The sequence below is a fragment of the Pristis pectinata genome, chromosome 2, assembly GCF_009764475.1.
Source record: "Pristis pectinata isolate sPriPec2 chromosome 2, sPriPec2.1.pri, whole genome shotgun sequence".
NCBI classification, from domain to species: Eukaryota; Metazoa; Chordata; class Chondrichthyes; order Rhinopristiformes; family Pristidae; genus Pristis; species Pristis pectinata.
This window is the reverse complement of record NC_067406.1, coordinates 110,536,825-110,549,321: the sequence shown is the minus strand read 5'-3', so window position 1 is coordinate 110,549,321 and position 12,497 is coordinate 110,536,825. Positions and strand designations below refer to the sequence as shown.

Here is a 12,497-nt window from a genome sequence, read left to right as displayed (position 1 = left end):
CCCCCAGTTACACTTTGGAAAGAATGAAGGTATTATCTTTGGCCTTTGTGACCAGCTCCATGCTTCCATTACCAAATTCACCTTCCTACAACACTCAAGAAACTCGAGAACATCCAAGACAGAGTAGTCCACTTGATTGGTATTCCATTCCCCTAAATGTTTATTCCCTCCACCACTGGCACACAGTGGCTGCAATGTACACTATCTACAAAATTTACAGTAAAGCTCCAATAATCCTTTATCTGAAAATTTGGAAATCGCAATGCTTTGGCATCTGGCTCACCATCTACTGTTTGCCACACTCCCTTCCCACTCACTGTGGCCCCGGCTCCCATTCCACTCACTGGGTCCCAGTTCCTTCACTACCTTTTCATTCAATGGTGCCCTAGTTCCTGTGGTCTCTATCCACTCACCAGGGCCCAGGTTCCTGTACTCCCTGTAAACTTACCTGGTCCACTGGATAAGTTATTAAAATTCCACGTAACATCCACAAAAAAAGCCAATTAAAAGTGTGTTGCAGTGGTAATAAAAATACCATCTAATAGTTTGGAGAATCTGCTAGTCCCAAACCACTAAAGTCCCAGGTGTGCCAGATTATTGGATTTTTACTGTATTTCAGTTACTCACGTAGTCAGCAAAATGGACAAGGGCTTCAGGTGCATGGGTGCATGTTCCTCTCGAGGTCACACATTAATCTGACTTAAAAGTATGTCACCATTGCTTCACTGGATCTGGGACTAAATCATGGAACTCCCTCCCCAAGTGGTTGTGGGAGTACCTTCCTTAGAAGTTTAAAAGGGTAGCTCACCACCACCACCATGTCAAGGTCACTTAGGGATGGGCAATAAATGCTGGGTTTACCAGCAAAACCTAGATCCCAAAAAATTAATAAATTCAAACAAAACTGATCTTCACCCTGTATCTCACCCATCACAAAGTAGAGCTTGTTTTCAATTCTGCTGATAAAACACTAATTTGTGTCATTTTCATTTTTAGAGTCAATTAACTCAATGCTCCTGTGACAGTTGCACATAAACCATCCTCTATAAACCACAACTCTTGCAAAACCATGTTGACTGCATCCTATTAGGCATAATATACTGTTCATCCATCATCTCAGTGCTCAATGACATACATTGCTCTTGTTCTCTAGCAAGTTAAATTTAATATTCTCATCCAGATCCCTTATGGTCACATCCTTTCTTATTTTAACCTTCTCTAGTCCTACAATCCTCTGAGAATTTCACAATCCTCTAATTCTAACCTCTTGTGCATTCCCCAAGGCTTTCCCCCCACCCCACCCCACCCCCATAAGTGCTTTCAACTGTGTAAGTATTATCCTGTAGATTGCTTGGACTTCTGAACTCTATTGAAAACCAAAAAATTTTGGGCAATTGAAACATGAAACAAAATGGAAAATATTGGAAATACTCAGCATATCAATGAGTATTTGTAGAGACAGAAACAAAGTTAATATTTCAGGTTAATGACCCTTCATCAACTTTAGGGCTGCTTGTCGAATTATATTGATGTTACTTGTCTCGCAGAGACAATTCTGTACGAAGTGGAGAACCAAACCTGATTGCCTAGTAGTTACGTAATGGGTAAAAATAATTTTGTTCGAGGTTTCAGGGCATCAATATTCTAAGGCACACAATGAGTAGTGTGTTACAGTTGTAAGCCTTGTGCGAGTTATAATGCAAAAATGGTGCAATGGGCCCTGAATTGTGTGTTAAGTGCCTCTGTAATTAGTTGAATGGAATGGAGAGGAGTATAAAGATGAGTACAATGTGTCTCTGATGGAAAGGTTTGAGCCCCAGGATAAAAGAAGAGAAACTCACTCCCATAAAAGGTGACATCACAACTATCCTGGAGGAATGAGGTGGCATCTTCACTGTTGGAATTCCAGTAGGGATCGGCTCATTACATGACATAGGAGCAGACATCTACATTTTGGGACTTCTCATGATGGGTCTTCAACCTGAAACGTTACATCTGTTTCTCTTTCCTTAGATGCTGCCCGAGCTGCTAAACGTTTTCAGAAATTTTTATTACCTCTATTAGTGAGGTCTGCTTCTGCAGTTGAGGGCAGTGCCATTGACAAATTGTACACTCACATTAGAAAAACCACAAGAGTGACATTAACAATATACTGCATGCCGACTGGCATCATTTAATTGTGTCCTGTGCCCTCTTTGTGTTAGTGGTCAAACACATGGAGAACTGCGCTACTACATCTAGTTGTATGTTTAGCATGGATGGAGATGGAGATAAATTCCAAGCATAGTGCATCAATACATTGTGCTCCAGTGTAGAACTTATGAACTGGTAACTTTCCAAATTGTGCACATTTTATATTTGGTGTACAGGAATAGTTCTTGTTTTTATGCTATAATGAATTGAACAATACCATTAAAACATAATGAGCACTAACTTAAAGAACCCATGAAATAATGGGCCAATGCAATATTTGATCACTGGAGATGGAGGCTTATGTTAAGACTGTAATTTACCATAAACTTTCTTTATAGCTCAAAACCTTACTCAGTGTATTTGGAAAGAATGTAATATGTGGTTCTATGACCACAGAAACTTGAAGTCCTGCAGCAAAACTATAAAAAGGACTTATCCCAGAACTGATCATAATGGCAACACTCTTACCAGCCACCTTAAGTCAAATAAAAATCACAGAAAAGATATAGGGTGTGCGTGCCTTTCATAAACATTAATAATCAGTTCCATCCTTAAACCATCAATGACTTTGGTGACTTAAAAGCAAACTTTAGATCTCTCTTTCGCTATCCCTCCCTCCCTTCCAACTTCAACCTTAAGGCCTAAATGGAACCAGACGCTGATGTCCCAGAGGAAGCAGAATTTTGTTCACAGCCAGGAAAGCAACCACTAATGGGCTGGGGTCACAGCAAAAACACCTCCCAGCACCAGAGTGCTGATGTAGGACTGCTGTTAGTTTCAAAGATGATTTCATGCTCTTACAATTTGCTTGGTCGGGCCAGAAAAGCTGGACAGTTCACACATAAACTTCAGCCTGAGAGGAATAGTAAGAATTTGTACTGCATGTTTTAGTCCATGCGATAAAGGTAGGACTTGCATTGTGGTGTTGCATACCTTGCTGTGAACTGGAGGGTATCAGCGCTAGAAGCCAAACAACGTGCTGTTATTAATTACTGTCTCTATTTCTTACTGCTACTTAAGATCCTATCTACTGTTTGGCCTCGATTTGTAATTCATGCAGTTTAGAGGAGCAGTGGACCACATAAACATATATCTTTAATATAAATGAAGCAAAATAAACATAAACAAAAGTAAGAGAGGCAAAGCAAGAGCATGAGAGAAGACTGGCAGCAAAGTAAAAGGAATCCAAAAATATTCTGGAGCTACATAAACAAGAAATGGGCTGTAAGAAGGGAGGCAGGACCAATGAGACCAAAAATGAAACTGCTCATGGTGGAGTGATTATGGCTGAGGTACTAAATGACTGCTTATCATCACTCTTCACCAAGGGAGAAACCCTGATGGAATCTCAGCAAGAGAAGACTGAGTTGGAATTCTGAATAAAGAGAAGGTACCAGAAAGAATGGGTGCATTTAAAGTGGATCCATCACCTGATGGGAAACATCATAGGTTGCTGAGGGAAGGAAGGAAGTTGCAGAGACCCTGGGTGTAATCTTCCAAACAACTATATATTCAAGGTGGTGCTGAGGACTAGAAAATTGCAAATTTTACATCCTTGTTCAAAAAGAATGTACAGTAATTGCAATCCAGTGTATTTAACCATGGTGGTGGGTAAACGGTAATCAGGAACACAATTCGCAGTCGCTTGTACAAGTAAGGATTGATTAGGAAAGGGTCAGGATGGATTTGTAATGGAAGTTGTGTTTAGCTAACTTCATAGTTTTTTCGATGAAGTAACAGGGAAAGTATATGTGGGAAATGCAGTTGATGTGTGTACATAGGCTTCCAAATACATTTGATGAGTTGCCACATAATAGATGTCACATGGAATACCATGGTTGTAGTTTACGTTGACAACTGGCTAACAAGAAATAGACTAGTAGGAAAAGATTGTTTCTCAGACTGAGGGAAGTATATAGAGGGGTTCCTAGGAGATGGTACCTGGACCATGGCTTTAATTAAAGCATACTAATAACTTGGACTTGAGTGCACAGTGCACGATTTCCAGATTTGCAGACGACGGAATACTTGGTGTGTAGTGGAATGTGAGGAGGATAGTAATAGATTTCAAGGAGATATAGGCAGGCTGATGGAATGGCCAAGTAGGAGGAAATGAAATTTAATGCTGAGAAATGCAAAGTGTTACATTTTGGTATGAAGGATGAGAAGGGAGAATATAAACTACAGGCCACAATTCTAAATGGGTGCAACAGCAGAGAGCTCTGGGATATAAGCGCAGATCATTGAAAGTGACAAGGCAGATTGAGAAAATGGTTAATTAAGTATCCAGAATCCTGTGCTTTAAATCGAGGTACAGAGTAGAAGAGCAAGGAAATTATGACTGACTTTCATAAAACACCAGTTTTCCTGCAAGTGGAGTATTGTGTCTGGTTCTGGGAGCTACACTAGGAAAGGCCTTGGAGAAGGTCCAAAGAGATGTAGCAAAATGACTCCTGAGGCAAGCAACTTTATTTATGTGGATAGGCCAGAGTAGTTGGGGCTGTGCTCCTTGCAACAGAGAATGTTGTGAGGGGAGCTGATGGAGGAATTTAAAATGATGAAGGAACTGGATAGAGTAGATAAAGAGAAACTGTTGCCATTGCCAGAGGTGACAGGAATACAGGTGATTGACAAAAGAACCAGAAGGACATCATAAGGAAGATTGTTTTTACACAATAAGTGGTTAGGGACTGAAATGTACTGCGAGAAGTAGTAACGGGGGCAGAATCAATTGTATCATTCAAAAGGGAAATGGATGAAGTATTAAAAGGAAAGAATTTGCCAGGCAATAGGGAAAGGGCAGGAGATTGGGACTTGCTGGATTGCTCTTATATAAAGTTGGTGCAAGCACAAAGGGCCAAATGACTTCCTTCTGTGCTGTAATCATTCTGTCATCTTTCAAAGCATCCTTTTCTAAAGTTTTAATCATATTTCTATGGAAAAATTGTATCTTCCATATCTTGCATTTTTAAACAAGAATATACTATAAACTATGCAGGAAGCAGTGACATTACATATTCATTAAATATTTAAAGTAACATACCCCAAAATCTACTGTAAAAATACATCTATTAGTGAAATGGCAATAGTGACTCTAAGGATTGAAATAGTCTAATCAGAATCCCCTGACTGTGGCTAAAGGGATTAAATATGCATCACAAGCTGTGTCAGCCCAGTTAATACTACAAGAAACATACTTCAAATTATAGAATACAGTCAGCAGGGAGTTGTGGTCAAATGGAGTCCAGTCAGAGTCACTACTACGATTCCTTACCCATGTCTGCTTTGAAAACACTTCCTTCTTTGGAAAACTGGATCAGCATATCTGCTACTATACTTCTAATGCTGGTAACGAAACTATCTGCAGATCAGGCAGAAACAAACTTAACATTTCTTATATGAACTTGAATGGAGATTGGCCTGAAATGTTAAATCTGTTTCTCTCTCTCTACTGACACTGCCTTAACTTAACCTGCTGAGTGTTTCCAGCATTTTCTGTTTTATTTCAGATTTTCAGCATCCACATATTGGAATAATATTAGTAATGTTTTATTATTAATACTACTTCTAATAGTGGGCGATAAGTTGCTGTATTATAACCTTGAATCACACTCTCCAAAATTGCTAATTTTATAGCTCTGATTTCCAGCTTCTCACCGATATATCTGACTGTGGGAACCACTGTGCTGGATCTCAAAAACGTGAACACAAATTTGAGCACGTTAAAAACATGGACACTTAATTGTGCAGAACATTTCTTCAATACTGTGCAAGCAATCAGTGGACTTTCAGATGTGTTCTTCATAGCATTGTTTCTTTTAGATGTGAGTTGAACCTGGTTTCTTCGCATTACATTTGACTATGCAACAAATTCAGTGCAAACTGATTTGTTTACTTCAACAACAGTTACTTGAGTTTATTTGCAGGATCTTTAAACACACTTACCTGCCTGGATTATGAAGTCCATGTGCAAAAATCTCTGGTGGTTGATTAGTACTATTAAAGTAAGGATTGCTTCTGGGTATAGAATAAGGTGCACTGCAGGAATCTGTATCTACATTGATTCGAAGCACAGACCCTGTAAAATCACTGAAAGGATTATATAGAAAATATTAGAAAAGAAATTAAAAGTATTCTGTCAATAAACAAAGGTGTTAGTACATAGGATTCAGAATTTTTCATATCTAAAAACATCATATATTCAGTTAATTTGCCAAGGCACAGAACTTTAGCTAAATTTGGAGACCTTTCACTTTGATTATTTCTTCATTTAGAAAATAGCAATGTGAAAATGCACATGGATAAAAGGTTATTTTGAATGACATTTCTTCACATATGCATCGATGAAAAGAAGGCACAGGAACAGGCTCTTCAGTCCACGATGTCTGTGCTGACCATGATGCCAATTTAAACTAATCCCATTTGCCTGCACATGGTCTATATCCCTCTATTCTCTGCCTGTTCATGTGACTGTCTAAATGCCTCTTAGGTGTTGCTGTCATATCTGCTTCCACCACATCTCCTGGCAGCATGTTCCAGGCAACTATCATTCTCTGTGTAAAAAAAAACTTGCCTTGCAAATCTCCTCTAAACTTCTCCCCTCTCAATGCTATGCCTTCTAGCATTACACATTTCCATCCTGGGAAAGAGACTCTTACTATCTACCCTATCCATGCCTCTCATAATTTTATATACTTCTATCAACATCCTGGTGAACCTCTTCACCCTCTCCGAAGCCGCCACATCCTTCCTGTAATGTGATGAATAGACTGAACACAATAATCCAAATGTGGCCTAACCGAAGTTTCATACAGCTGCAACATAACTTCCAATTCAATGCCCTGACTGATAAAGGCAAGTGTACCATACGCCCTCATTATCAATCTATCTACTTGTGTTGCTACTTTCATGGAGGTATGGACTTTCACCCCAAGATCCCTCTGTGCATCAATGCTCCTAAGGGTCCTGCCATTTACTGTATACTTTCCTCTTGAATTTGGACTGCTGTTTTATTTAATATCCATTGGTGAGAAAAATAATTGCACTAAATTATTATCAGGTGGTGATGCTGTGGTGGTCTGCGTAGATTCTTTGTGATATTACCTGGTACTTTTCCCGAAGGAAAAAATAAAGAGGGTGTGTGTCTGGTGAGTGTTAATGACAACATAAATATGTGCTAATTACAGTTAAGTGTTTGAATAACATTAGTTCCCATGCAGTCAAGCAGTAATTATACACATCTAGATTTCTCTGAGGTATAGACTGTATGCTTTGTTACAAACTCTCCTTCGCCCTGTGCTGACTAGCTTAATTAGGGACAATAAACTCTTCCTAAGCTTCTTGCACTAGCTGAAAAAGTTTCACACTCTCACTGGGAGATACAAAAGATGCTGAACTTGTATCGTAATTTATATTCTCAGGATTATCTCAGTGTTTCAAAATTAATTACTTTTGCAATGGACACTGTTAATACATATAGCAGCCAAATTATGAAGATCAGGGCCTTAGTTCAACATCTTATTTCATCTGTGATAATGCACTAGACTATTTCTCTGACCAGATTTCATTTTCAGTTTGTGGTCCATTGAACTGTAAACCTCAAGATTTGGGCAATTTCAGCTAACTGGCAGGTTTATTTAACAACTTGAATGATTACCAGCAGCAATTCCATCACCTCTGTGGACTGGTTGTACAAGATCTCAGGAGTTATCCCTTTGATGTAATTTCTCCTTATATTAAAAATTTCTGCAGCAAGAAAGGAGGTAAGATATGAGGTAGCTAGCTAAATTAAGATGATCACGTTATAGGAATTAGTTTAAATGTTAAAATCAAAGAATGTCATAGCATCTAAGGGGGCCATTTGGCTTGTCATGCTTCTCTTTGACTCAAGGAAAGACTTATCATATTAGCCCCACCCCTCTCCTCTCTCTCCATCACTCATCTGTGTCGGCCACTGTTTCATTCTACTCCATAACAACTTACATCATAAGAATTTTTATTCTCATTTTGCATTTGGTTCTTATTTATATTCGTACCTCTGATTGACAAATACTGCTGCTCAGGATGTCTGGGGATGTACTCATCATGGGGAGCTGTTTCCTCTAATTTTGTTTTAATAATTTATGAGGTGTGTACTTCATTGGCAAGCCGGCCTTTAAAGCCCATCTCTAATTGCCCTTTAAACTAAGTGTCTTGCTAGGGATTTCAATGAGTAGTTAACAGTCAACCACTTTGCTGTGTGTTGGAGTTGTTTGCAGGTTCATACTGGGTAAAAACTAGTGAGTTTCCTTCCCTGAAGAATTTTAAGTGGAGTTTTAAGTGGGGTTTTAAGATAAATCTGGAATAAAGAAACTATTCCCAATAATGGTGACCACATGGGACATTACTGAGAATAGTTTCTTTATTCCAGATTTATTTATATAACTGAATTTTATTTCCCTAATTACCAAGGTAAGATTTGAACTCTTGCCCATAACATAACCACCATGTTACCTACTCAAATTCTATAGCTTCAATTTTGCAAACATGCCTATTTTGAAAACTTTATTAAATGACTGTTGAAAATCCACTTTTATATGAGCCACACTAAGCTCATCATCCTCTTTACTACTCTTTCAAAAAAATTAATCATGTCAGTTGACTATGATTTGACTTCAACAAACCCATGCAGGGCTTAAAATTATTAATCCATACTTTTCCAAGTGCCAATTGAGATTATCCTGGATCAATGCCTCTAAATGTTTCCCTGCCACTGAGATTTGGCAGATTGGCCAGATATTGCTAGGTTTATCTTTGTTTTGAATAGCAATGAGACATTTGCAATATCCTAGTATACCGCTATTACTCTCATAGCTAACATGAATGCAAGATGAGACCTGAGCCTTTGCAATTTCTATTCCTAATTGCCACAACCAAAAAAACTGTCTAATTGTAAGACTTCCCTATCCTTTACTACTGCTCATCACTGTATCATTTCTTATTTTCTACAACTGAACTAATAAAAAAAAAGTAAAAGTGAATACAACAGCACAAGAAAAAGTGCCCTTTGAAAGCTGTATTGTACTGTTTGACATTACCAAATGACATTATGCTTGTATCATCCTGGACATTAAATCTATCATCAATGTACTTCACATACTGCCATTCCTTAATTTACAAAAAAGGATCCGTTCTTGGAAAATGTTTTGTTAAGCAAATTTTTTTTAGTCGAAGACTAGACAAAATGAAATGTGGGTATTTTAGTACAGTGTATTCCTGTTGGTGGACAGTGGCATCCTATTCAGTGAAAAATGGGTTTGCAAAACAAAAGCCATGTACCCCAAAGAATCAATGGCATTGTTGCAAAAATCTGTAAATTGAATGTTGGTAAATCAAAGAATACATGTATTTTTAGAATTATGAAAGATATTTTACAATTTCTGATTTTACTTTTTGCTTACCTTAACCCATCCATCTCTTCCATATCATCAAGAGTAATCATTCCATCGCCAAGGAAGATGTACAGGAAGCCATCAGGCCCAAACATTAGTTGTCCACCCAAATGCTTTCTGTGTAACTCTGCGACTTCAATCAATACCTTTGCTGTTCTTGTATCCACTTGATTTGCATTTTTTCTGTGTAATAAGTTATAATTATGCTAACAAATATGTTGTGTTCCTTTGAAAAATGCAATAAAAAGAATTTTCAATTGTACAGTGGCTATCATGACTTCTGATGCACCAAAGAGCTCTACAATCAAACTGGTATTTTTGTTTTGAAATGTGGCTATCAAGATAGAGAAATATGACAGCCAGTTGGTACAGCATTGCTGCACTATTCAATATTGTGAGTGATCCTGTACCCGACACCTAGGTTCCTGCTTGATGCCCATATATCCCTATTCTCTTGGTGTCCAAAAATCTGAGTCCTAAATAATTGAGCATCTACAGTTTTCTGGCATAGATGGCAGCACAGTGTCATGGCAGTTAGCACTCATACTCCAGTGACCTGGGTTTGATCTTGCCCTCAGATGCTGTCTTTGTAGAGTTAGCACATTGTCCTTGTGTCTGTATTCCACCCCACGCTCCCACCTCACCGGTGTCTGGTTTTCTCCCATGTCTGAAAAACATGTTGTTAGGTTAATTGGCTACTGTATATTGCCCATGGGTAGATAGGTGGTAAGAAAAAGGAGGGAGGAGAAAGGAAGTTGATGGGCATGTGAACCAGAATAGGTTGCAGGGAACAAGTAGGGGAATAGGATTGATCAGGGTGCACTGAGAGCTGGCATACACACAATGGGCAGAATGGTCTCCTTCTGTGTCATGATGAAATATGAGAATTACACTGACTTACAATACTTTGAATAAAGAAATTGTTCCTCATCTTAGTCGTAATTAGCTAACCCCTTATTGCGAGATTATAGTCTGCAGTAATCAACTGACCAGCCTGTGGAAGCAATCTCTTAGTATCTACGTTGCCAATCCCTCTCAGAGCCTTGTGTGTCTTAAGCTCTCCTTTTGATAAAATCCAGTGAGTAGAGGCTGCTCTTTTCCAATCTCTCTTCACAAAACTACTCCCTCAACATAGCATTGAATCCAGTGAATTTACTATGGAGTTTCCAAAGCAAAAAAATCCTTCCTTTAGGAATGGACCAAAACTGTATTCAGTACACAGGTGTGGACTCGCCAGAGTCCTGTACAATTGCACCAAGACTTCTGTAATTTTGCACTTGAATCCCCTTGCAATAATGACAAATTATCTTCTTTATTTACATGCTAACTTTCAGCATTTTATGAATCATCAGAAAAGATCATTCTGTGGATCCTTTTGTAAGAGCTTCTCACTATTTAAAAATTGTTGCTCAGAATTCCTGCAGAGCTGGACTTGCAGCCACGATCGCCAGTTGCCCACATGTTCATCCAGCTCTTACCTCAAGCAGAACTGTAGGTCCAATTATCTGCAAAAAAGCTGATTCCAAATTGACCTGTTATCTGCAAAAAAGCTGATCAGCAATCCCATTTTTGAGAGCTGGTTCTGGGGGGAATTGCCAGCTTTTTAATGGAAATTTTGGCCTATATCATTTCTCTAGACTTTCTACTAAAGTGCTTAACCTTGAAATTCTCCATATAGTACTCCATCAGTCACCGTATTGTCCGCTCACCTAACCTCTCTAAATCTCTTCATTAACATTGCACTGTCCTAACAGTTCAATTTCTTACTTACCTTTGAAATGAACCTTGGCTACATTGGTCAAGAACTTCCAGTGCCCCTAAAAGGAGCACACTTGGGTCACTGACTGCCTGTTGCAAACTTCAGCTGCGCCCAAGGCCAAGAGCACAACTGAATGTGTGTTGTACATTTTCTTAATTACAAGTGTGCTGCCTGATAGTCTGACATTGAAGCCCTCTGGTGGAGAGGGGAGAGGCAATAGAACTTCTGTAGTGTGGTGGGGGTGGGGGAGATTCATCAGCATTGGAGGCCTTGTGCCTTTAGTTGGGGCAGAGAGAGGGAGGCAGAAGGATCAAAATTGTGCGACTTGTTCCTTAGGTCAGCAAGAGAAAAGAGAAGCATTGGACTGAGACCTGAAAATCAGGTATATGGCAGGGTGGGAAGGAGGGAAAAAATGGGAGAGAACTGGAGATATTTGTTGGGTGCCTTGCCCGGGTATAGGTCAGCTGATAGGGAGATCAAAGGCTTGAGATCAGAATCGGTGTGGGAAAGACAGTGGGTGAGCATGTGGGTTATGAGTGGTAGTTGGGCCAATAGTGGACATAAAGGATGAAAGTAAGGAACTTACTTAACAGGTGCCCAATTCAGTATTGCATGCCAAAGACTAGTTTGTCCCAGGAATGACCAATGATATTTACACCTGAGACAACTCAGTCTGACCTCCACACACTGCAGAGGAATTACAATCACCCTCTGCACCTATGACGTGGAGTTAATTGAAATATCTGAACTAACGCAAAACAACTCAGTAATGCATAACTGCATAACAAAAAAGCAATTTCAACTGGATAATTCTTAAAAAAAAGTTAAGTAACTGAATTTCTTGGTCAGTAAAATAAATTCTAAATAACTATCTAGCACTGTTAGTGAATGACTTGTACTATAAATGATGGGAAAAATTATTTTAGTCTGTTAATTACAAACTATTAACATTTCCTTTCTGAAAATTAAACATTTTAATTTTTACTTTGAACTTGCTCTATTTTCCCCTCAAATCATTCTGAAAACAGAATTTTTTTTAAAAATTAGAAAGCTGGTGATCATATCAGGGAAAATTAATCTGAAGATTTACTGAGCTCCAGTGGCAAATTACTCTG

General features: G+C 38.8%; 1 protein-coding gene across 2 annotated transcripts in view; it reads right to left on the bottom strand.

The window, feature by feature from the left end:
• hhip (hedgehog interacting protein) overlaps nt 1-12,497 on the bottom strand; it is a 131,539-nt gene that overhangs the window by 66,792 nt on the left and 52,250 nt on the right. For both annotated transcript variants that reach the window (XM_052043839.1, XM_052043846.1), the window contains exons 6-7: nt 9,633-9,806; nt 6,139-6,282 (exon numbers count right to left, since the gene is read on the bottom strand). In XM_052043839.1, the coding sequence (XP_051899799.1) occupies nt 6,139-6,282; nt 9,633-9,806 (318 nt within the window). The remainder of the gene's footprint in view (nt 1-6,138; nt 6,283-9,632; nt 9,807-12,497) is intronic.